Genomic DNA, 25,199 nt, shown 5'->3' on the forward strand with positions numbered 1-25,199 from the left:
GAATACAGTTGGAAAGCCAATTTTATTTTAAATTTTCAGCAAGGCAACATGAGTGAGACCTGGCACGAGATCACGTTTCAGCAACTAGAGCTTGCGTCAGGGGTCATGCAATCTGAACATTTCATTGAGAAGCCTAACTGTGTCAAAACAGTAACAATTAAACATATATCGGGAGACTCCTAAAAATATATATATTAGATCTTCAGTTTATTAACTACTATCAAAAAAATATCTAAAAAAACAAAAAGGTACTCAAACAGTCCCATAAACAGTGAATATATTGTGCTCAGTGAATTAACACCAAACAATGGTGTTAAAAGGCACATTATAGCATACTCTGTCTGCCACCTAATATATCTTCCAAAATATCATATGACAGTTTACTTATCATGTTGTTATAGTTCGCAAATGATGAATCAATATTGTCGACATAGAGTTCCAGGCAGGGCTTTGCCAGCGGTTGTAATTCATCAAAGTGTAAAGTGAATAATGTCCGTGAAACAATCAAAATCAAATCAAATCCAACTCCATGTTCAAATCAATCAAATTTTTTTTCTTCCTCAACATGAAATTGTGTTTCACTATAAGCTTCTTCAGGAGGAAGAACGAAATTGAGTTGAGTTACTGTCTGCCCTATCTCTCAAAAAGTAACATCTACTATAACATACATGCCAACATCACTTAGTGCAAAAGCATGAAGGAGTATAAACATGGGTGGGTCTCTGGAATACATACATAACTTATAGAACATTATAAGAACAACTAGTATTTTAGCCCGTTACATTAACGGGTGCTAACTGTCTGTCTTTCTTTCCCTCCCCCCCCCCACTTCCCTGTGCAGCAGCCACAGCAGCATTCCCTCCCCCTCCATGTCCCTGTGCAGCAGGATTTCCCCCACCCTACTTCCCTGTACAGCAGCATTTCGATCCCCCCACTTCCCTGTGCAGCAGCCACAGCAGCAGCATTCCCTCCCCATATACCACTTCCCTGTGCAGCAGTATCATTTCCATTACCCCCCTTCCCTTCCCGCGGTCCCGCCCCCCCCCCACACAGTACCTTGTGCAGCAGCAGCATTTCCCGGCCTTCCCTGTGCAGAAGCAGCATTTCCCCCCCCCCCACACACACACACTTCCCTGTGCAGCAGCAGCATGTCCCTGCCTTCCCTGTGCAGAAGCAGCATTTCCCCCCCCACACACACACACACTTCCCTGTGCAGCAGCAGCATGTCCCTGCCTTCCCAATGCAGAAGCAGCATTTCCCCACACACACACACACACTTCCCTGTGCAGCAGCAGCATTTCCCGGCCTTCCCTGTGAAGAAGCAGCATTCTCCCCCCCCCCACCCCGCACACTTCCCTGTGCAGCAGCAGCATTTCCCGGCCTTCCCTGTGAAGAAGTAGCATTTCCCCACCACACACACACTTCCCTGTGCAGTATCAGCATTTCACACACACACTTGCCTGTGAAGCAGCAGTATTTCCCGGCCTTTCCTGTGCAGCATTACCATTTCCCGGCCTTCCCTGTGCAGCATCAGCATTTTCCGCCGCCCCCTTCTCAGCCGCCGCGTTGAAATTAATAGAAAAGCGCTGCACCGTGCTACCACTGGCTTCAGCATCTTCTATCCACTGCGGCCAACCCTAGCGGAAACAGGAAGTAGTCAGAGAGGGCGGGCCACAGTGGACAGAAGACGGCGAAGCCAGCGTTAGTGCGGTGCAGCGCTTTTCTCTTAATTTAAACGCGGGTGAGCCGCCCAGAAGGAGGAGGCTTTGGCGGTGGTGGTTTTGGCGGTGAGTGAGGGCGGGAGGGGGGAGTCGGCAGCTGTGCTGTGTTTCTCCGAGTTGTCTGGCCGCTGCATCCGCACTCCTGCTTGCCATGGACCTACTGATCACAGATCAGAGATCATGGAAGCACGCAGGTAAGTGCGCATGCGCGGCTAGCGTTTTATTATATAGGATAGAATACTACTGTATAAGATATGTGAATTTCAGGGCACAATTGGGCGCCAACAATTAACAACTGCCATTGACTTGGCATAACTGTTGGTGCTTAACTTAAGTGTGCCAGTCTTGACTTATTCTGGGTATTCTATAATGGACTCTAGGTACCAAGAACCATTATAGCAGCAATTCTGAACTCAGTCCTCGGGGCACACCTAATCCCATCGAGTTTTCAGGAAATCCACTATGAAGAGAGAGAAAGAGATAATGGTTACTACAGATGGGCAGACTAGATGGGCCATTTGGCCTTTATCTGCCATCATGTTTCTATGTTTCTATGAATATGCATGAGGTAGATTTGCATGCACTGCCTTGGCTGCATCCAAATCTAACTCATGAATAGTCATTGTGGATATCCTGAAATCCAGTGGAACTAGGTGTGCTCTGTGGACTGGGTCGGGAATGGCTGCATTATAGAATTTCTTTCAACCTAATTCCAAGATTCACAATATTTATGATATTAATGTTCTTTCACCATCTTCCAGCTTTCATATTTCTTATAATGCCAAAGACCTCAGAAACACCCCTCCTCCGTCCCATTAAAGGTAATTTTCGGGGATGGTCATGTGTTACCTCCTCACTGGTCCAGGCTTAATTTTCTATTTCTATTTTCTATTTTACTGCTAAATTTGCACTCTTCTATTAGACTTTTTGTTAAACAATTTATGTTGTACTTATCTTAATTGGTGACTAAGCGGTTGGACCCAACATGTTTCGCTTCCGCTTCGTCACTATAGTGTGGATCCCTGATGAAGTGGAAGCGAAACATGTCGGGTCCAACCGCTTAGTCACCAATTAAGATAAGTACAATATAAATTGTTTAACAAAAAGTCTAATAGAAGAGTGCAAATTTAGCAGTAAAATAGAAAATACAAGATAGAAAATTAAGCCTGGACCAGTAAGGAGATAATACATGATCCTCCCCGAAAAATTTTACCTTTAATGGGACAGAGGAGGGGTGTTTCTGAGGTCTTTGGCATTATAAGAAATATGAAAGCTGGAAGATGGTGAAAGAACATTAATATCATAAATATTGTAAATCTTGGAATTAGGTTGAAAGACATTGTTTAGAGTTCCAAGATATTAATATTGGCCTCATATTAATGTTTATGCATTATAGAATTAGCACTAAACGTATGGCATTGAGGTGCCTAACTCTTGAGTAACAGTCCCTGATGTGTAATATCTTGTTTCTCTGTTCCTCCATTCCTCTCCATCCATATGCAGCCCTTCCTCCTTCTTTTTCCCTCCATGTACAGTATTTCCCTTCTCTTCCTTTTCCCTCCATCTATTGCATCATTTCCCTATCGATCTTTCCTTCCCCTCCATTCATGCCCAGTATTTCCTCTTTTTCTTTCCTATTTCCAGCATCTCTCCCTCTCTGTCCCCTCCCATGCATTTTTGCATTGCTTATTCTTTCTAGCCCTCTGTGGATCCCAATTTCCATGGGTCCAGAATCTTTGTCTATCCTTCCTCTTCCCTTCTCCCCCTGCAGTCATCCAGACACTTGTGTGTCCTCACTGCAGCATTTAAGACAGGCTGCCTGACCTGCCCCAGGAGCCTTCCCTCTGCTGGAATATCCTGTTGTTACATGGGAGGGGGGAGGGCAGGAAGAGATTTCAGTGGTACAGTATGGTGTGGGGCATGTACGACAGACAGGGGAAAAAGGTGCCAGTATATTTTACCTTCACGTACCAGCTGAAAAAAGCCCTCTATCCAAGCCTTCTCTCCTCTGAAATACAGGCCAGGGTCGTTGGTTTTGCAAGTATATTTTTACAGGGGTTGACTAGAAGGAATAACTGCTGTTTTTCTATAGGTGTATTCCCATCTGGTGGAAATGTGATGGACAGAGGGATTGCAGGGATGGTTCAGATGAGCCCTCTTCCTGCCCGCTGCGGTACTGCCGAGTGGGACAGTTCCAATGTAATGATGGAAACTGCACTAGCTCCAATTTGCTTTGTAACGCTGTGTCGGACTGCCCAGATGGATCAGATGAGGACCTCATTTTGTGTGGTGCGTTTCAGAATCCAGGGTGTTTATAAGAACCTATGCTTTTCTAATGTTTAAGCACCTTATCAATAATGAATAGGTTTTTTAAATAAATAAATATATGGCATTCATCCAATCTAATGACTTTTCATTGAAAAAGTATGCTAGATATGTCTTTTTGTTTAGTTTAATTGCCCATATATGTGAAAATCATGTAAAATATCTTAAAATGATCTTACGCTGATGCCTTAAATTTACCTCCTCTTTTTTTAACGCAGAGAGCCGCGCTGAATGGCCCGCGCTGCTCCCAATGCTCATTGAGTTCCTATGAGTGTCGGGAGCAGCGTGGGCCATTCAGCGCGACTCCCCACGCTAGAAACTGCTAGCGCAGTTTGGTAGAAGAGGGGGTTAAACATTAGTCTACTGCCCAAATGGTTTAGCTCAAATACGGCAATAGTATAACTGGGCACATACGGTTACAGTACGTGTGCTTTGAGCATACAGGTGCCAAGATATTTGGCACTTACACATCTAAATGCACAGTCTGCTACTATTACAGTGAAGTGTGTAACTGCAAAGGGGTGTACACATGGGGAAGTACAAGAATGGCAGGGCCAAGTCTCTATCTCAGTGAATCACAAACTGCATGTCGCGAGATTCTGGGTGAGCTGTCAGCGACTGAAGGACACACGAGTATCGCATCTCCTCTCCGCCCCCCCCCCCCCCCCCCCCCCGCACAAACCTCGTCGTGTTTTTCTGAGCTCAGGGCAGTGTCTGGAGGGCCTGCGAGTATGTGCGAACTTTGACGTGATATACTAGATATACTATAATGAAATCTTGGTGCCAGATGAATTATAGAATTAGCATTTAGAGTGTGGCATTAAGGCATTCAAATTGTGATATCCAGTTATAAAATTGCCTGCAACGTACATTTTCTTTGGTTTAAAATGCAGTAAGCGGTAGGCAAATAAAAACAATGATGTGCCCAAAATGAAATATCTAATTATAGTGTGTGCTTTGTTTAGCCAACCACCAGTGTGAAACTCATCAGTGGCAGTGTGCTAACCGGCGCTGTATTCCTGAAGTGTGGCAGTGTGATACAAAGGACGACTGCGGCGATAACTCAGATGAAGAGAGCAGCCACTGTGCCAGCCGCACCTGCCATCCTGGCCAGTTTCGATGCGATAACGGCCGCTGCATCCCGCAGAGCTGGAAATGCGATGTAGATAATGATTGCTGGGATCATTCCGACGAGCCGTTCCATGAGTGCAGTAAGTAGCATCTTTTATGTCTCTTATAAATACCACTTCATCATGGGCCAAAGAGTTTTAAGCCTTTTTCCACAGGCACAGAAAGAGAAAGGCCTTTACAATTTCAGATCTGTGTGATGTGAGGGCTTGGGTTAACTAGAGTGGAAATAGTTATTGAGTTTATTTTTAGAAATTGGGGCATTATTATTATTTTGACCTCCCGTATTGTTCACTGGGTTCTTTATACCTGTAGGTTGCCTGAAGTTGGAAGCACCTATTTGGGAGCAGACTAAAGATCTGCATGCAAACTAATCAGCTAATTAGGTGTTAACAATCAATAATTGGAGCCAACAGACACTTAATTGGCAGTACTAGGAGTTACGCATGCTCCATACCCTCTTCTATAACACACGCGCCTAAATTTCATAATATACATTTCTAAGGGGGTGTGGCCATGGGACAGGCATGGATTTATTTATTTATTTTTAGAGCCCGTCCTCCCCAGGAGCCCAGAAAGGATTACAAGGATTTCCAGGAATTAGGTGCAATGTAATTTAAGCATCTATTTAACTTATTCATAAGAGATATGACGCAAGGACTTAGAGGAAGGGTATCACTGTTCGCCGACGACGCCAAACTTTGCAACATAGTAGGCAAAAGCTTATTACCTGATAATATGACACACGACCTACTGTTGCTGGAACAATGGTCAACTACTTGGCAGCTAGGCTTCACTGCTAAAAAATGCAAGATAATGCACCTGGGTAAGAGAAACCCGCGTAGAACTTATGTACTAAATGGTGAGACCTTGGTTAGGACCACGGCGGAACGTGACCTAGGGGTGATCATTAGTGAGGACATGAAGGTTGCCAATCAAGTGGAGAAGGCTTCCTCCAGGGCAAGATAAATGATGGGGTGTATCCGCAGAGGTTTCGTCAGCAGGAGACCTGAAGTTATGATGCCATTGTACAGAGCCATGGTAAGGCCTCACTTGGAGTACTGTGTTCAGTTTTGGAGACCACACTACCGAAAGCACGTGCTGAGGATCGAGTCGGTTCAGCGAACGGCCACCAGGATGGTCTTGGGGCTCAAGGATCTCAAGTATGAAGAAAGATTAAAAAAATTGCGGCTGTACTCACTTGAGGAAAGAAGAGAACGGGGAGATATGATTGAAACATATAAGTACATCACGGGACGCATCGAGTCAGGAGATGATATCTTCTGGCTCATGGGACCCTCGACCACCAGAGGGCATCCGCTGAAAATCAGGGAACTTCCTCTCCAACGGCAGAATTGATGTCGGGGAGAGGAATGCTGGTCGGCCTGGTAGATCGCCAAGGCAAAGTGAGTCTATCACGGAGCCAAGGATGGGCTCCGCGATCGACTCACTTTGCCTTGGCGATCTACTGGTCGATCGCGATCAACCTATTGGGCACCCCTGTTCTAACGTGTGCTTTTTAAGTATTTCATTTGTCAAGACAAATTAATGCCGTACCTAAATTTATCACTGATCTTGTAAATTTATGAATAAGTCAGTCTTGTAATTAGTACCTGCTCCTGTAATTCTGGAAATGTCCGGTGTACCTCTTTTGTAATCTGCCTAGAACTGCAAAGTTAAGGTGGAATAAAAGTCATTAATGTAATATAATGTATTATGCTAACATCATATTATATCTCTGCTATTTGAATTTCAGGCTGTTCAATGTGTATTTTTTTATACTGTTTCATGGTAGTCCTATTATTAGGATTCAATCTGCTATTTTCAAGTTTACCTCATGTATGGTGTTTATGTTTATATTTGCTCATTTTTATTATTCTTATGCTGTTACCAAAATTGTAAGTTTTATGTTAATCTGTGGTTTCTGTACACCGCCTTTGGTGAATCTTCATAAAGGCTGTTAATAAATCTCAATAAATATATGTCAGTATTATAAACATTTATATGAGGAGGGGATAGTGGATGGCATGGTAGGGCAGACTAGATAGGCCACATGGTCTTTATCAGCCTTTATTTTTCTCTGTTTCTATGTTTCACACTTAAATTTGAGTGCTTAGTTTATTGTATTGCTATGCATATGTTTTGACAAAGTTACTTTGAATTTCAGTGGGTCCTGCTTATCGCTGTGATAATCACACAGAATTCAGCTGTAAAACAAACTATCGCTGTATACCATTGTGGGCTGTATGCAATGGGTATGACGATTGCAGAGACAACAGTGATGAACAAAGCTGTGGTAAGTCTAGGAAATGCTTCAGCTAAAAGCATGTGGGGGTCATACATACATTTTGTCTACAGTTTAAATCATGGATATCACTAGAAGGGATCTAGCAAAGCTTGAAGAACAATTAGAATTTGGCAGCTAAGATTTAATGCCAAAAGATGCAAGGTCATGTATTTGGGCTGCAAACTCCAAAGGATTTCTGTGCAAGAAAAATGAATGGGACCAGAGACTTATTTTACCTGATGATCCTAAGCTGGCCAACATGCAGAAAAGGCAGCTGCACAAGCCAGAAGAATGCCTGGGTGCATAAGGCAGAGGAATAGCCAGCAGAAAAAAGGAGGTGACAGTGGCTCTGTGTTAGTCTCTGGTGAGAACTCATTTGTGTGTGATTCTGAAGAATGTGTCTTTAAAAGATATAAACAGGATGGAGCTGGTCTAGAGGGTGGATACCAAGATGATCAGCAGTCTTTGTCATAAACTATAAGGCAGGAAAGGGAGATTGTGATAAAGCCACATTGGGGCATAAATGCACATGAAGCAAGCCTCTTTAATTGAGAGGAAACACTGAAATGAGAATACGTGGGATGAAGGTTAAAGGGGGCAGACTCTGGAATGATGTGAGAAATTGCTTCTTTATGGAAAGGGAGATGGAAGCAAGGAATGACCTCCCAGTGGAGGTGGTGGAAATGAAGACTGTATCTGACTTCAAGAAACCTTGAGACAACCACTGAAGATCTCTAAGGGAGAGAAAGGAATTTCAGAGCTTAGTAGTTGGTATAGATTGGCAGACTAGATAGGCCAAATGGTATGATCTTTATCTGCCATAATTTTCTACAGCCCAAAATTCAGACAACAAGAGGCAGCCCAGCTACCTGTCATGGTCTTTGGTGATCCTTGATATTCAATGCTGGGGCCATATCCGGCCACCGGCATTGAATTTCCAGGGAAAAGTTTTCTGTCACAGACTTAGCCGGCCAAGCCAATATTCGTCAACTGGACAGCTAAGGCCTAATGGTCAAAAATAGACATGCTTTATAGGTGGGTCAATCTAGTCACTTGCCTTAGCTGGCGAGCCAGTGGATATTGGTAATGGCATAGTAAGGGAGGAGGGAGGAGCGGTCCGCCCCGGGCACGGTCTTCCTTGAGGCACTGGCACCCCTCCTGTTCTCTGGCTCCCTGCCACGCGCACATTTGCCTTCCCTCCCCCCTACCCCCGTGCCTTTATATCTTTAGCATGAGCAGTCACATAGTAGCTGCTTGCATTGGCTTCGGCGCTCTCCGATGTCACTTGTGGGACCCGCACCTAGGAAGTGACATCAGGGAGCACCGAAGCTGACACAAGCAGCAACTTTGTGGCTGCTCATTCTGCAAATAAAAAGGTACGGGGTAGAGGGGGGGGCGCACATGCGGCAGGGGGGGAAGAGGGCGGGAGAGGGGCGCCGCCGCCCCAGGTGACGTTCATCCCCGCTATGCCACTGGATATTGGCGATGACTGGCTATGTTGTGTGACATATACAGTCATCAACCAAGCTGCTAAGTGGGATATTCAGTGGGAGATAACTGTCTGTTTCCTTCTGAATATTAGCTGTTTCCTTATAGAAAGATCAGGGATGTTAATTATCAAAAAAGGAAGTCAGAAAGGAATTTAAATACAATAAAAAGCTGACTTCAATAGAAAAAACTGTCTATAGAGAGTGATCAATTAAATTTATAAAATGCTCAGAGACATGAAACTCTGAAGGGAAGGCTGCTAAACCTCCCTACAATAAGAGTTCACCTTCCAGTCATTGCAACTTCATAAATCAATGATCACGCTCTAAGACACAAAGAACAATTTGTATAAATTTCAAAATTCTTGTAATCCTTCAAGTATATTGAGAGTGATATCTTCTCTTCATTTATCAAAAAACAGCCATCACTTAGTTAATTAAATGTATTAATGTTCACTTAGAGGGGCATAATAAAAAAAAAGTCTAAGTCCCTTTTTGGCCTAAGGCCTTAAATGTTGAAAGTAAAAGAAAGGAAAATGTCCATAATAAAAAAAAAATGTCCTTTTTTTGATAATGGCCTGCCTCTACATTCAGCTGTTTAAACGCCCAGACCACCACTACGTCTACACTTATACCCCATAATAAACCAAAAAAACGCCTAAGCCCCAAATGTCCAACACAAGGGCTTTTAAGTGAAGGAGGAGCCAGTCCTTCACCTAAAAGCTGGATTCTGTAACCGGTGTCTGTCAAAAACAACACCGGTTACAGAATTCACCCCCCCCCCCACGACAGCGGGGCAAGAGGGAGTCCAAGCCCTCTTGCCCCGCGGTACCCCGACTGCCCGACTACATTCGGGGCAAGAGGGAGCCCAAGCCCTCTTGCCTCACGGCACCCTGACTGCCCGACTACTTTTGGGGCAAGAGGGAGCCCAAGCTCTCTTGCCCCACAGCACCAACGACCCCCCCGATGATATCGAGACAGGAGGGAGCCCAACCCCTCCTGCCCTGCGGCACTATCGACCCCCCCAACGATATCGGGGCAGGAGGGAGCCCAACCCCTCCTGCCCAGACAGACCCCTACCCCCCATCCCCACTACAATACGGGCAGGAGGGATCCCAGGCCCTCCTGCCCTCGAAAAAACTCCCCCTCCCCAATGACCGCCCCCCGAACCCCCAATCCCACCCCCCATACCTTTGAAATGTTGACCGGACGGACTGGTGCCAAGCCCGCCCGTCCGGCAGGCCAGCCGGCTCCAGAATGGGGCCGGATTGGCCCAGGCGGCTGAAACCCCGCCCACAGATGGGGCCTAAGGTGCCTTGGCCAATCAGAATAGGGCATCTCTCCTGCTGCAGGTCGCAGCAGTTTGGGTAGAGGAGTGATGGCATCGCGGTAGGGGAGATGAGGCATCTCTCCTGCCGCGATGGTTGCAGTGGGTGGGTGGGTAGGTTGCCGGGCCGCTGAACTGATCACGCCAGCCGCCATCAGCTAAGCGGCCCCTTTTTCGGCACTTAGACCTGTTTTGACTTTGTCTAAGTCAAAAACATATAAGTGCCGACTAGGCAACCTGCCTGAGATTTTGGTTATACCTGCTGCATGCCTAGGTGTAGGTCGGCCCACCTCCTGCCCACCGCCCGCCCTTTCCCCTCCTCTAAACACGCCTCTTTTCTCTCTGTGCGTTTAGTGGCAAGGGAAAGGCCTAAGCTGGTTTTAGATACGTCTAAAACCAGCTTTGATTATGGGTACTTTTTGAATATGGGTACTTGATCAGGCTTTTTGATAGGTAAGGTCCAGGTTTTTGGTGGAAGGCGGGTGTGGGTCAGAACTGGCCCAAATATTATGTGCGGTGTTTTTAATATTCACGGGCCGACTCTGCCCCTAACTCCCACGAATATTGAGGGAGAAATGTATAAGAATTTGAACAGGTTTTCAGTATAAATTATGTTTTGTTGCAGAGGAGTTCACATGTGATCCACTGGGAGATTTTCGATGTGACAATCATCGCTGCATCCCTCTGTGGTGGAAGTGTGATGGGAAGAATGACTGCGGAGATGAGTCAGATGAACACAACTGCAGTGAGTACTCCTAGACTATGGCAAGAATTTTAGGTGGTCTTTTAAGAAACTACTATATAAGATGATCTCATAAAATGGCAAAAGGATAATAGAAAATATCTTATCAAGATGGGGAGATCAGGCGCTGATATCACTGCATGGCGGAGGCAGGTCCCTACAGGAAATAGTAGTGAACTAGGCAGACAGGTAGCTGTTGTAGTCAGTGGCACCATCTCGGTGGGTGTACAGACAGCTTTCTGACCCCCCCCTGCCACACTCACACCCACCCTTCCCTGCCCCTCCAAATACCTCTTTAAAATCTTCACCAACACAAACAACCTCTCTAGCCTGCTGCTTGTGCAGGTTTGGCTCCCTTTGAAATCACTTCTGGGTCACAGGGCCAGGAAGTGACATCAGAAGGAATGTCAGCGTAAGCAGCAACAGGCTGGAGAAGCTGCATGCACTGGTGAAGATTCAAAGAGGTATGGGGATATGAAGGTAGGGTGAGAGTGTGGCATCAGGACATGGAAGGAGTGGTGGGAGGTAGAGAGGATGGCTTGCGGGCATTAGCATGGAAGGAGCGGAAAGGAGGGAGGGGTGGAGAGGAGGGCACTGGGGGGCGCCACTGCCCCGGGTTCCTCTTACCCTCGCTACACCACTGGTTGTAGTACTTCTGAAAGCTGGAGGCTGCAGCTGCCAGAAAGGTCTTTAGAGACATCAGTGGGACCATTGCCGGAGCCAGGGAGAATGACAGGAAAGAGATTGACAGGCTGAAGCAGTAGTGGTGAATATATAGCCCAGTGGCTGAGGGTATGACATAGCTTGCTGAGTGGAGGAGTACTGATGGGAAAGAAGTGGGTTCATAGTCAGTCGCGCACGAGACACCAGCGCGACGACAATGGAGGGCAGACAATTCAGCGCAAAACACCAGCGCGCCGCGGGAAAATTTAGTTGTGGACCCCCCCACACACACACACACTTTACTGCATGGTGTTCACGCTGCTGTTGGGGGGGTTTGGGGGGTTGGAACCCTCCATTATAGAGAAAACAGAACTTTTTCTGAATTTTTTCAGGAAAAGTTCCATTTTCTCTATAATGTGGGGGATTGCACCCCCCACACCCTCCCCAATGGCAGCACGAACAGTATGCAGTAAAGTGTGAGGGGGTTCCCCCCACACACCCCCGTCAAAGCTCTTTAAAACTAAGTTTTCCCGCAGCGTGCTTGAATCTTACGCCAAATTCTCAGCGCTCAATTGTCGGCATGCTGGTGTCTGGTGCACGATTGTCCCATCACCAAGAAGTGGGTAGGAGACACAGTTTTTTTAGTAGCTGCAGTAGAGTTATGGGGTGGGATAATAATGTGTTTGGACCACACAGGGAACCCTAAGTCTTCCAGTGACCACAGAGCAGCCTTCCATTGGATTAGATGTGTGTTGGGGCTGTGTGGGCAATTTTTTCCCACAGCTTCAGGTTTTCCTGGAATATATTGGTGGAAAAGAGATATTTTGATGCCCAATGGAAAGCCATAAGTTTTCTGCTGGTGACAGAATGATCTCACATGTACCTTTTCTCCAGAAGCCTTTCAGCTTGGCTATGAATACTGAAACCATTTCACCATATTTTTCTCTGTAACATGTATGGCTCCAGGAATGTACAATAGCATGGAATGTACTCCTTCAGTACAGTTAATAGGTCACACAGAGTTCTACAATGAGATCAGCATATAACAGACACAGAACAAAGTAAATGACTGATGGATTTTATATGGTCTACAATGAAAACAGAGACTATGCCTTGCTATGTCTTTAGTTTACTTGCATAACTTCAAACATTCAAATACAAAATTGAAATGTACTGTGTAGGGAAGGAACAATAATTCTCATTCAAGTGTCTTAAAAAAGCAAAACTTGGATGCTAAGGGGCTCATAATCGAAACCCACCCAAGTCAGCAATTGGACAGCAATCGGACAGCCTAAAAGACAGATCATCCAAGGGCTGATAATCAAACCAACTTTCTGGATGTATCCAGGGACTTTTTAGGCCTCTGAATGCTGCTGTACCCAGAGCTAAAAGGGGCATATCTAGAGGAGTGGTTAGGGTGGTATTTGGGCGGGATGTGGACCAATCTAGACTTAGTCATCCTGCAGGGATAATCAAATGTTTTATGAGACTTCCTGGACAAAACTTATACATTGTGAGTTAGATGATGGAAAAACAGGTATAAGTGCCAAAACGTATCCAAATGTAACCTGCTACTTCCTCAAAGTGTAATTCTCAACAATGTAGTCGTTATAGTCAATGGTTCAATTATGTTTTCTTTAAGGGAGTGTATATAAATATATGAATTCAATAATTTGTCATCTTAATTGAAAAAAAATAATAAATCAATAAACTAACTACTGATTAAAAATTAATGCTCATTTTTAATCAGCAGTTAGTTTATTGATTTATGATTTTTTCAATTAAGATGACAAATTATTGAATTCATATATTTATATACATTTTATGTTTCTGGTGAATTCATTATTTAATTATTAGTTTCTCCTATATCTTTATTTCTTTTTTGAGTTTCAAATTCTTTAAGGAAGTAACAGATTTACATTTTAAAATAAACTTCACCCAAATAAATAAAAACAACAGCTGAAATAAAATAAATATTAAAAGAATAGTTTATTTAGGGCTCCTTTTACGAAGCTGCGCTAGCAGTTTAACGTGTATAATAGCGCACACTAATTTGCCGGCCGCGCTATCCGCTACCGCCTCCTCTTGAGCAGGCAGTCATTTTTCGGCTAGCGCGAGGGTTAGCGCATGTTAAAAAGGTGCGTGCGCTAAAGCTGCTAACGTGGCTTCGTAAAAGAAGCCCTTAGTATCCAGAAAATATTGTATTCTTAATTTTCTAGATAACTAAAGGAATCAATACTTTCAGATGCAATCAATACTTGTCCCAAAATTTTCCCCGCTAATTTCCGCAGACAGGATTTCTTCCATTGCAAATAAATAAGTATTCAGTCCTTTTATTCCTCCATTGAGTACCTTTCTTCCTCTCCTGGCCCGGAACAGCTTCCGGAACAGCTTCTACCTAACTAAAAAAAAAAACCAAATGAATCAAAAACCCTAAATCCCTATTTGATGGCTAAAAAAATTAACACTGAGGTCACTAACTACCCAAATAAATGACAGGATAATTGAAATAAATAACTGAAAGTATCTTAACCCTTAAATTTATAACCAAAGGCATAAATCAAATATTCATGTAAATCAAGATTTTACTCCAATAAACATATTCCAAAGTATAACTGATTCCCTTGAATTGCCAGAACACATCAATAACTATCTCCTTTATACAACTTCTTACACCGCCAAAAAGATACTTTAGAACCTTTTTTCTAGTAACAGCTAGAAAAAGAAATAAATTTGTTGTTACTGCTTTAATGACAGATGAGCTCTGTATTCTGAACCCAAAATGACACAGTTTCTGTATGACCAAATCCAATCAAATACAGCTTCTCAACAAAACAGCTTCACACAAAGCAGCTTTTTCAATTTGTTTTCTGACTAAAAGCAACTACAACCAACCTGTTCTTCAAACTGCTAACTACCCAACTCCCTCCAACTGCTCCCCTTTGGAAGTTTTAAAACTCAAAAACAAAATACATATAGGATGGAGAGAGAGATCAATTGTAAACTTGCAAAAATACCTCTCTTGTTACAATCTTCAATATTTCAATTGGAAACAGTGATGAAGTTTTCTCCTATTAGGCTTATCTCTACCAATTAAACACTTTGAAGAGATTTCTTCAAAGAGGAGAGGCCTCAGATCCCCGTGTGTTGTAGTGATTAACTCCACAACTACACTAGACAGGGAACTAACCTCATCGGCATTCTTTCCCTCCTGCCTAATTCTTATGATGTCACAATGCCCTGCAGAAATGGACCAGTAAAGCAAAGAAAACAGAAGAATAGTAACAACTCATAACGTGATTAAATGAGAACTCCCTGCCTAATCAAGCTAAGTTCTTTATATGTTTTTTTTCTGAAAGTTTTGATATCATTGTGACATCATAAGAATTAGGAAGGAGGGGAGGAGTGCCAATGAGGTTAGTTCCCTGTCTAGTGCGGTTGTGGAGTTAATCACTGACAATGCACGGGGATCCGAGGCCTCTCCTCTTTGAAGAAATCTCTTTAAAGTGTTTAATTGGTAGAGATAAGCCTAATAGGAGAAAACTTCATCACTGTTTCCAATTGAAATATTGAAAATTGTAACAAGAGAGGTATTTTTCTAAGTTTTAGAACTCCCCAGCACTGCTCACTTCCTGGAGAAAAGCTGTGCTGTCCAGAATTCTAAAAGTGACATGTACAGCTCAAAATTCTTAAACCTACAGGAATATCTTTTTTAAAATTTTATTTATAACCTTGGTTACACAAAGTGACCAGATACAATGTAAAGACCCCCACATACTCCCCCCTCACTCCCCCCACAAAGATTGAAATAAAAACGTACATACCTGTCTCCAGAACATCAGCACTTGCTATAGGAAAGCCTAGTAGAGCTGCATACAGGTGTTCTAAGTAGCCTGGGGGTGGGCTAATAAACCATAGAGAGGAGGACCCATGCCCATAAGCCACTCTAACCACTACATTCATGGTGGAAAATGTGAGCCCACAAAAAAAAAATCCAAGCCCTACTGTACTGCCATATAGGTGGCACCTGCAGCCATAAGGGATATTGGGGTTGTAGACAGGTGGGTATAGTGGGTTTTGGGGGTGTTTGGGGGAGAGCTTACCATATTCTATAAGGGAATTCTGGTGAGATGTTTAAAATATGGCACTTTTTTGTGACATTTATAGCAGTGCCCTGTATGGTGCCCCATTGCTCTGTTACCATGTCTGGGTGGCCAGTCTATCACAATGCTGGCCCCTCCCATGTCCAAATGATCTTGTTCTAGGCGTATGGGACTTGGACAAAATTTTGGTTGAGAATGTGGTATAAAGATAGATGACCTGGCATTCTGGATGATCAATGTCTGGATGTCCAGATAGATGACTTAAAAAAAAAAAAAAAAAAAATTCTAGACATATTTTTCAAGAATGGACATTTTTCCACTGCCGACTTTGAGTGTCAGACTTAGATGTTTCTTTTGATTGTGCCCCTCCACCCTTCTAAATATGGTGCTCAAAATCACGCACACAGACTTTGCCGTGTACAATTAAATTGAACAAGCCAATTAGCACCAATAATTGGGCACTAACAATCAATTATTGGTGCCAATTTGAATTTATGAGTGCATCAATAAAAATGCGTATGTAAATGTTGCGCATGGATCCATAAAGGAGGAGTGTGGGTAGGTCAGGGATGTTCCCAGAATTTGCATGCAGTGTTATTTTCTGTAAACCGCTTAGAACCTAACGGATGTAGCGGTATATAAGAAATAAATTACATTACATTACATTACATTATAGAATAAGGCCGATCTGCACCTAATTTAAGAGCAAGAATTTATTCCAGGTTTCAGTTGGTATAAATCCTCGCACCTAAAATTGGGTGTGGATCCCAGCACTAAGTGCCCAACTTTGAGCACTGTTTATAGAATAGCTTGCAGCACTCTTTTGTTTTGGGGGGGCACCCAAATTTGGGCATCATTCATAGAATTTGGTTTTAAATTTAGGTTTGAATTTTTATGCAGATGGGCTTGATTTTTTTTCCCCCTTTTAAATCAAAGGCCCCCGTGAATGCACAGAGAGTGAATTCCGCTGTGATAATCTGCACTGCATCCCTAGCCGCTGGATATGTGACCATGACAATGATTGCGGCGACAATTCAGATGAAAGAGACTGTGGTATGGTTCAATCTTTTGATCTCATTTATTTTGTCCGAGTGCAGTTGTGGAAACTTTGAAGGTGAAACCTTCAGTGTAAAATGTTTTAAAAGGTGTTCTTAGTTTTTTGTTTTTTGTTTGCTGGAGTGGGATTGAACATATTTTAGGTTTTAATGTATAATTATGCATTTCTTTAGAGATGAGAACGTGCCATCCTGGATATTTTCAGTGTAACAGTGGACATTGCATAGCGGAGAGATTGCAGTGCGATGGCAGTGCTAACTGCCTTGACGTGTCAGATGAAGCTGCATGTCGTGAGTGTGAAACCTTGCTCTGAGCTGCTATGTGACAGGATTAGAAAATTGGAAATTGCTGTTCTTAGAGACCCTTTTATAAAGCTGCGGCAAAAGTGGCCTTAGCCCACTCTTACACAGGTCTTTCCCACACATTAAGGCCATTTATTTGCCAATTTTCAGATTTTTACAATAATGACCATGCATTTGGTCATTAACATGTGATCCCCTACTGCCACCTACTGGCCTTGCATTTGGTCAACATGTGATCCCCTACTGCCTTTGCATTTGGACATTAACACTTGATCCCCTACTTCCATCTACTGCCCTTGCATTTGGTCATTAACACGTGAACCCCTACTGCCACCTACTGCCCTTGCATTTGGTCATTAACACTTGATCCCCTACTTCCACCTACTGCCCTTGCATTTGGTTATTAACACTTGATCCCCTACTTTCACCTACTGCCCTTGCATTTGGCATTAACACTTGATCCCCTACTTCCACTTACTGCCCTTGCATTTGGTCATTAACACATGATCCCCTACTTCCACTTACTGCCCTTGCATTTGGTCATTAACACATGATCCCCTACTGCCCTTGCATTTGGTCGTTAACAATTGATCCTCTACTTCCACCTACTGCCTTTGCATTTGGTCATTAATACATGATCCCCTACTGCCCTTGCATTTGGTCATTAACACTTGATCCCCTACTTCCACCTACTGCCCTTGCATTTGGTCATTAGCACGTGGTCCCCTACTGCCATCTACTGCCCTTGCATTTGGTCATTAACAATTGATCCTCTACTTCCACCTACTGCCTTTGCATTTGGTCATTAACACATGATCCCCTACTGCCCTTACATTTGGTTATTAACACTTGATCCCCTACTTCCACCTACTGCCCTTGCATTTGGTTATTAACACATGATCCCCTACTGCCCTTGCATTTGGTCATTAACACTTGATCCCCTACTGCTACCTACTGCCCTTGCATTTGGTCATTAACTTTTGAGCCCCTAGTGCCACATATTGCACTAAACCTGTGCTATTCAGTTGGCGTGCAGCAAAGCCGATGAGCTAACCAATTTCCACAGACACGTCCACTGACACTCAAATGAAGTTACACGGAAATTCTTTTAAAGCAAATAGGAGGTTGTTTGATTGATACGGAAGTTGCTGCTATTAAAAAGCAATGCTTCCAACATTTCACGAAGGTCTGGAATCGATTGGATATTTTTTTGTTAGTCTGATGATGTAGATGTTTAATTGCTATTGATTGTTATAACAGCTATTGATTGCTATGCCCTGTGGGGTTTGGGGGCATTTTTGTAATTTGTTATTGATAAATGTTAGTGAAGAATTTGAAATTGAAACATGTAAGACAAATGCTCTTGACAAAAATGTCTCAGTCTAAATCTAGAAGCACTGTCTTGATCAGGGTGGTAGATGACATTTTTTCCTCTTCAGAGTAAGGTTAAGTCTTGTGACCCAGATTCTGGTCCCTCCACAGGCCATTTCTTTTTAAATGGAGAAGGGTAACACACTTTAGAGAAAACAAGAATAAATTTTCCACATTCTGAAGAATTGTACAATGTGCAGTAGAATCTCAGTTAACCGGCTCTCGGTTAACCGACACTCTCACCCAACCAGCAAAAAAATTGACAGGAAAAATAAAGGCCCTAGAAGCACAAGCGGCAGCAGTTTTGATTTACAAACCCTCCATCCCTCCTTCAAGCCCCTAAGCACTAAAAGCGGCAGCAGTCCTGAGCCGTGAGCCCCTACCTCCTTCCTGACCCAAAGCACCAGTGTTTCAGCAGTCCTGAACTCCAAACTCTCCCTTCCTCAAGCCCCCAAGCCCCAAAGCAACTGAGATATGAAACCCCTCTCTGCTGTCTCAAAGCACCAGCATGGCAGCGGTCCTGATCTGCAAAGCCCCCTCTCCCTCCATCCTCAAAGCAGCAGAAGCAGACGGCGGTCCTGAGTTGTAAACCTCCTTGATCCCTCCTTTCCTTACCCGAAGTGGCAGCCGGTCAGCAGGAGGCAGTGCTCATAGGTAAAATGGCCAATTTTCAGATTTTTCCAGCAGGGGCCGTTCCTATGATGTGTCATTCCAGGGCATCACAGGAAAGGTCCTGTCAGGGCTGGCAATGAGTAGCCTGTTTTGAGTGCTGCCTCCTCTCCAGTCATATGCTTGTTTTGCCTTATGCTTACCTGTTAAATAACTTTTTATTACATTTTGTAACAAGAAACCCATAACAATTAACATTACTCAATAATAAGATTTCCATCTACTAATGTCTCAAAGTTACAATGAAGTCCCTCCCCCACATCTTCATGTCTGCGCTTCTGATTCTACCAGCCAGCTATTTATTTATTTATTACATTTCCTATACCGTTCACCCAGGAGAGAGCTCAGAACGGTTTACATAAGTTTATTCAGGTACTTGAGCATTTTTCCCTGTCTGTCCCAGTGGGCTCACAATCTATCTAATGTGCCTGGGGCAATGGGGGGATTAAGTGACTTGCCCAGGATCACAAGGAACTGCATGGGTTTGAACCTTCAACCCATGAACCCCTCCTCCAATTTCCCTCCTTCCTCCTCCTCCCCGTCTTCCCTTTATTTTGCTGTTCCCCAAGTGTAGAGTTTTCTCTTTTATTTGCTGCTCATGCAGTTGTCATCTTGGAACATACTCTAGGTTTCAGCTTTATTTAAGAACATAAGAACATAAGAACTGCCATCTCCGGATCAGACCTTCGGTCCATCAAGTCCGGTGATCCGCACACGCGGAGGCCCAGCCAGTGTACACCTGGCGTAATTTTAGTCACTCATATCCCTCTATGCCTCTCGTAAGGACATGTGCATCTAGTTTGCTTTTAAATCCTAGAACGGTGGATTCCGCAATAACCTCCTCTGGGAGAGCTTTGACACACAGCTCCTGATTGGTGAGGCCCGACTTTAGTGCAGGAAGAGGGGTCGGAGTGATTTCCTTCACTCGCTGGCGCTCTGGCTGCTCTCTCCTGCCTCTCCAGCTGTCCCCTTCTGGTCGGCTGTCGCGGTTGGAAAATACCGCGAATGACTGGGACCGCCAACTGCGAATGACCAGGGGAACACTGTACTTAAAAAGCATGATTGGCTGAAAATCATCCTCCCTGGAGCTGGGTAACTTGACAGTTCTGAATAGGCGAGGAGGTGACAAACCCCCTCTTTAGCTAAGGCGCGCTAGCCATTTTAGCGTGCGCTCAATATTAGCACATGCAGAGCGCTAACGTGTCCATAGAATATAATGGACGCGTTAGCGTTTAGCGTGCGCTAATATTTAGTGTGCACTAAAACGACTAGGCCGCCTTAGTAAAAGGACCCCAAAACTTGTTAAAGAAAGCAAGAAGTGAGGTTGTTGAGTAATTAAAATATCTGCAATTTTTTTCTGCCAAGAATACATGTTGAGTTTTTATGTATTACTTTTTCACAGCTACTCGTTATCCAGATGGGACCTACTGTCACCCTATGATGTTTGAATGTAAGAATCATGTCTGCATCTCGCCACAATGGAGATGTGATGGTGATGATGACTGTAGAGATGGCTCTGATGAGGAACTTCATCTTTGCTGTATGTCATTTAAGTAAAATTAATTTGTATAATGTTATAAGCACTCTTTTTTATAATTGACATTTTGTAGATTTAATATGATTTCAATATAGGCCCAAATTCCGTAACCGGCGCCTAATGTTAGGCACCTATTTCAGAGGCGCCCATCTAGATAGGCGCCTATCTAAATTGATCAACAAGCTCAATTAAACTTTTTAATCAGCAATAATCGAAACTTAGGCGCCTATCAAGAAAGAGCAATTCTGTAACAAGGGGCCTCTATAAATTTAGGCGGCCCTCGAAAAATAGGCGCTATGCATGTTAGGTGTGGCTTTGTGTTAGGCACCTTATTACAGAATTGCTGCTCTTAAGCATGCTTAAGCGGTCGCCTAACTTTTAGTTGTGCCTTGAGCTGGCCTATTTATTGGGGCGCCTCCATAATAGCTGGCGCTCAGCGTGATTCACTAAACAGCACCCAAATTTTACTTGAATCGCGCTGAACTGTGCCTAATTCGGCGCCTAACTTTTGGGCGCTTCTTATAGAATTTGCCCTTAAGTGTATTGTGGTTTGCTGTAGGCCAAGTAAATGGACAATAACAAATATTTTTTACTTAATATCTGAACTCAAATTAAATCCATTGCGCTATTAAATCCTACCTAGAGGCAATGGGGTGCATTTTCAAAAAAATGCAGATGTCCAGAAGATGGCATAAATCAGCACTTGGCTGTCCTAATTGCCAGGATGTTACTATATCTAATTTTTTGAGCGTTTGATTCACAATAATTGATGTTTTGACTAGTGCTTGAATAATGTAGGCATGGACACTTAAACCTGCTATATGAATCCATTAGTGCTACAGCAAAGGAGCAGGTAATAAGAATAAGAATAAAATGAATATGTATGCCTTTCAGTGGATATTCCTTGTGAAGAACCCTTTCGTTTCCGCTGTGAAAACAACCGCTGTATTTACCGCCATGAGCTGTGCAATCAATTGGATGACTGTGGAGATGGAAGTGATGAGAAGGATGAACACTGTAAGTCTGGGCTGAGAGCCCCTGCTATTGCCTGTTTTCTAATAATTACAAGGAGCCATAAGAATGGCAACCCAAATGGAGCACAAATTATGTATTAATAAATGGATGTAAAACAGACATTATCAGGGCAATTCTATGCATGGGCATATGCCCTCCAGTGAAAAATCCTGACCAGAGACCTTGGACTCGCTCCTTAATAATCTTTTCTGTCTCAAATATATGAACTGACATTAATCATGCTAGCTTCACAGTGGCCTGCTATACTTCCTTGAGCATAGCAGTTTGCATCTTGGCCAGCCTGCTCCTCCATTAAAGGCACTATAGTGCAAGAATTACTGCACACACTTCGCAGCAGCCATCATATCAGTGAGTGACCTTGAGCTGCTTCTGACCAGCCGCTCGTAAGCATTTGGCATCATCCTCAGCTTCTGCCATGGGATGCTCAGCTCTTGCACTGTGGTTTGACCCTGCTTCAAGAGATCGCCTAATCCAAAATGAACTGGCAAAAAACGAAGGGCTCTGCTGAGTAGCAGCGTTTACTGTCTAAGTCAGAATTCTGCCAGAATCCAAGGAAGCAGCACCAGGTCAGAATTCCTTGCTCCACCCTCAAACAACAATCTCTGAGGGCTGCAAGCCAGTCAGGTTTTCAAGCTGCAAATGAATATTCATGAAAGATGTTTGCATGCGCTGCCTCACTTGAATGCATATACCTCATAAATATTCATTAGAGCTATGTAGAAAATTAAACTGATTTGCTGCACTCCAGGACTGCAGTGTGACACTCGTGTCATAGAGATATCACTGCGATGCCGTGAAACCATCTATGGGTTGTGCAACCATAGGAGAGGGGTTGTGAGTGGGAGGTTTTTAGGTTTCACCCAACTTTGTGCATGCTGTGGCTGCTTAAGCACCTCCAATATTAACAAGCTTCTTGACCCCTGTGTCTAGGAAGAGATAATTTCCGTTGGGTTTAGGCCCCCCTAATAATTTTGAGAAGTTGGCTCCTATGTATAATTATTATAGAGACAGAAACAACCAATAAATGATGTCACAACAGAAATAAGCAGCTGGAACTCACATTTTGTATGAGATAACGTGCTCACCATCTTGGATTCCTCCAAGGTCCATTTGTTGATATTTTAAGGGTTTCTTTGAGTATTGCCAGAAACAGAGATTGCTCCTCTTCCTCCCTTGCTCCAGTTGTAAAATTTAACATTAAAATGCTTTGCCGCTTCAGTCATACAGAACAAAATAGAATGAACGAGAATCAAATATTCTTTGTCTTACAGTCTTCAGTTCTAAAGACACGTTTCCAGTGCAGAACAGAAAATACGTAAAGACAACGTAATGATTTGATAAATATGTTTGTCTTTGCATGCAGGTAGAGCACCTACCCCACACCCCTGTACAGATGAAGAATATAAATGTGCAAACAGCAAGTGTGTTGCTCTGAATCTTGTATGTAACAATAATGACAACTGTGGTGACCAATCAGATGAAATTGGGTGCAGTAAGTACAATTTTATTGCGATTACTTAATGGATAAGAATGCATTCTTGAAAAAGAAATTTACTACAGAATCCCAGAGAAGGGAGGTACTACCTCCTTTTATGTTTGTTATCATTGGAGACCTTCACTATCAATGTATAACAGTCTCTGAGAAAAGATGACTAAAGTCACCAGAAATGAAAAATGATGTTTTAATGAACTCTGTTTGAGCAAACAATCTGTAATACAACAGTCCAAATCCCATTCTTTTATGCAAAAAAAAAAGAAAAGTTACAGAAGTTCAAACATGTAACTTTTGCAGACTGTTTATGGACCCATGAATTGAAAACTGGCCATTCTCAACATTGTGGATCAACTACATTTTCACAAAGAAGGTCACAATTTTGTTCAATTATATAAGCTATGGAAAAGGTAGATCGTAGATTGTTAAGCTTCTAAAAAAAGAACCAACCAATTGGTATTGGAATTAGCCTGTAACTATGGGCTCCTTTTACGAAGGCGCGTTAGGGCCTTAACGTGCGGAATAGCGCACGCTAAAATGCCGCCCGCGCGCTAGCCGCTACCGCCTTCTCTTAAGCAGGCGGTAGATTTTGTACTTAGCTTTAGCTATTTCTTCATTCTTTTTTAAAAACCCGAGGTTTAAAAAAAGAATGAAGATTTAGCTAAAGCTAAGTACAAAAGTTTTAAAGTTGTATAAGAAAAGAATATAGAGCACAAGCACTTTAAAAAAAAAAACTAAGGTCTGACGATGAATAAAAGCCAGAAAGAGAAACAAGCCTTCAAATAATTTGGCTGGTGGTTGGCTGGAACTGAAGACCATACAGGTACTTAGAAAAGTATTATCTGAAAAAAAGATCACTTAGAAATTAGGCACTTTGAAGTTTATTATATGCCGTTGTGGATTGATGGTGTATATTACACAGACAACGTCATAAACAACATTGGGCTATTTTAATACATCAATCTAAAAAAGGGAGCATAACCAGGGGCAGATCATAAATGTTCTTAGAAGTTATGCACCAATCAACAGGCATTTAGGCCTAGTTTTAATTGGTGTGCCTAAAAGTTATGCACTGGTGCTTAGTGTGATTCTATAAGGTGTGCATAACTTTTACAGAATCGTGCTTAGCGCTGTGCTAGTCGATGTCAATTTTTTAGGCACCATATATAGAATCGGGGGGGGGGAGGAGGGAGGTTATTGCATATTGTGCATACTAGGTAAACTGGATATTTATGTGGTATCTGTAAATTTATTTAATTGATGGGATCACATTCCTTGTAAAATATGATTTTTTTTTTCTTTTTTCAGACAGAGGAACAGAACGAACTTGTGCAGAGAACATCTGTGAACATAACTGCACAAACCTCAATGGAGGAGGCTTTATTTGTTCCTGTTGGTCAGGATACAGAGTCAGTGATACTGACACAAATTCTTGTGATGGTACAGTATTGTACAACTAGATCTTAAAACTCTCTGAAAGGCAATGTGGGTCTCTTGAAAAACTTTTCACTTGCATGATACAGTTTTTCTTCTAAACTCTGTATTAAGGAGCTCTTTTACTAATGCGTAGTGCGTACTAACAGAATTAGTGCATGCTAAATACTAAGAAGCCCATTAGTATAAAATGGGTTTCCTAGCATTTAGTGCCTGCCAATTCTGTTAGTGCTTGTTAAGATTTAGTAAAAAGGGCCCTAACTGTAAGACTAAAGCATGTGGAAATATTTTTATCTAAAATCATAGAAAATTTGGCACAATTTGTCTCTTGTAATTGACAATATAGGCATGCATTTTTTAATTTATTGCTTCAATTATCTGTCTTTAATCATGTAAAATCTGAAACAGTTCATAACAACGTCTGATACCATTTTATAATATTCAGTGACCACATGTGTGTTAAAAAAAGAAAGAAAAAATGATTAGTTTGCCAGTAAAGCCTATATTTCTTCTAACTGCT

The 25,199-nt window shown here is 42.9% G+C and overlaps 1 protein-coding gene across 3 annotated transcripts in view; it reads left to right on the forward strand.

The window, feature by feature from the left end:
- The window catches only part of LRP2 (LDL receptor related protein 2), a 442,478-nt gene that overhangs the window by 342,465 nt on the left and 74,814 nt on the right, over positions 1-25,199 (forward strand). For all 3 annotated transcript variants that reach the window (XM_033945766.1, XM_033945765.1, XM_033945768.1), the window contains 10 exons: positions 3,814-4,010; positions 5,012-5,257; positions 7,342-7,470; positions 10,901-11,020; positions 16,720-16,836; positions 17,013-17,129; positions 20,584-20,721; positions 21,613-21,735; positions 23,117-23,245; positions 24,554-24,685. In XM_033945766.1, the coding sequence (XP_033801657.1) occupies positions 3,814-4,010; positions 5,012-5,257; positions 7,342-7,470; positions 10,901-11,020; positions 16,720-16,836; positions 17,013-17,129; positions 20,584-20,721; positions 21,613-21,735; positions 23,117-23,245; positions 24,554-24,685 (1,448 nt within the window). The remainder of the gene's footprint in view (positions 1-3,813; positions 4,011-5,011; positions 5,258-7,341; positions 7,471-10,900; positions 11,021-16,719; positions 16,837-17,012; positions 17,130-20,583; positions 20,722-21,612; positions 21,736-23,116; positions 23,246-24,553; positions 24,686-25,199) is intronic.

The sequence above is a fragment of the Geotrypetes seraphini genome, chromosome 5, assembly GCF_902459505.1.
Source record: "Geotrypetes seraphini chromosome 5, aGeoSer1.1, whole genome shotgun sequence".
In the NCBI taxonomy this organism is placed as follows: Eukaryota; Metazoa; Chordata; class Amphibia; order Gymnophiona; family Dermophiidae; genus Geotrypetes; species Geotrypetes seraphini.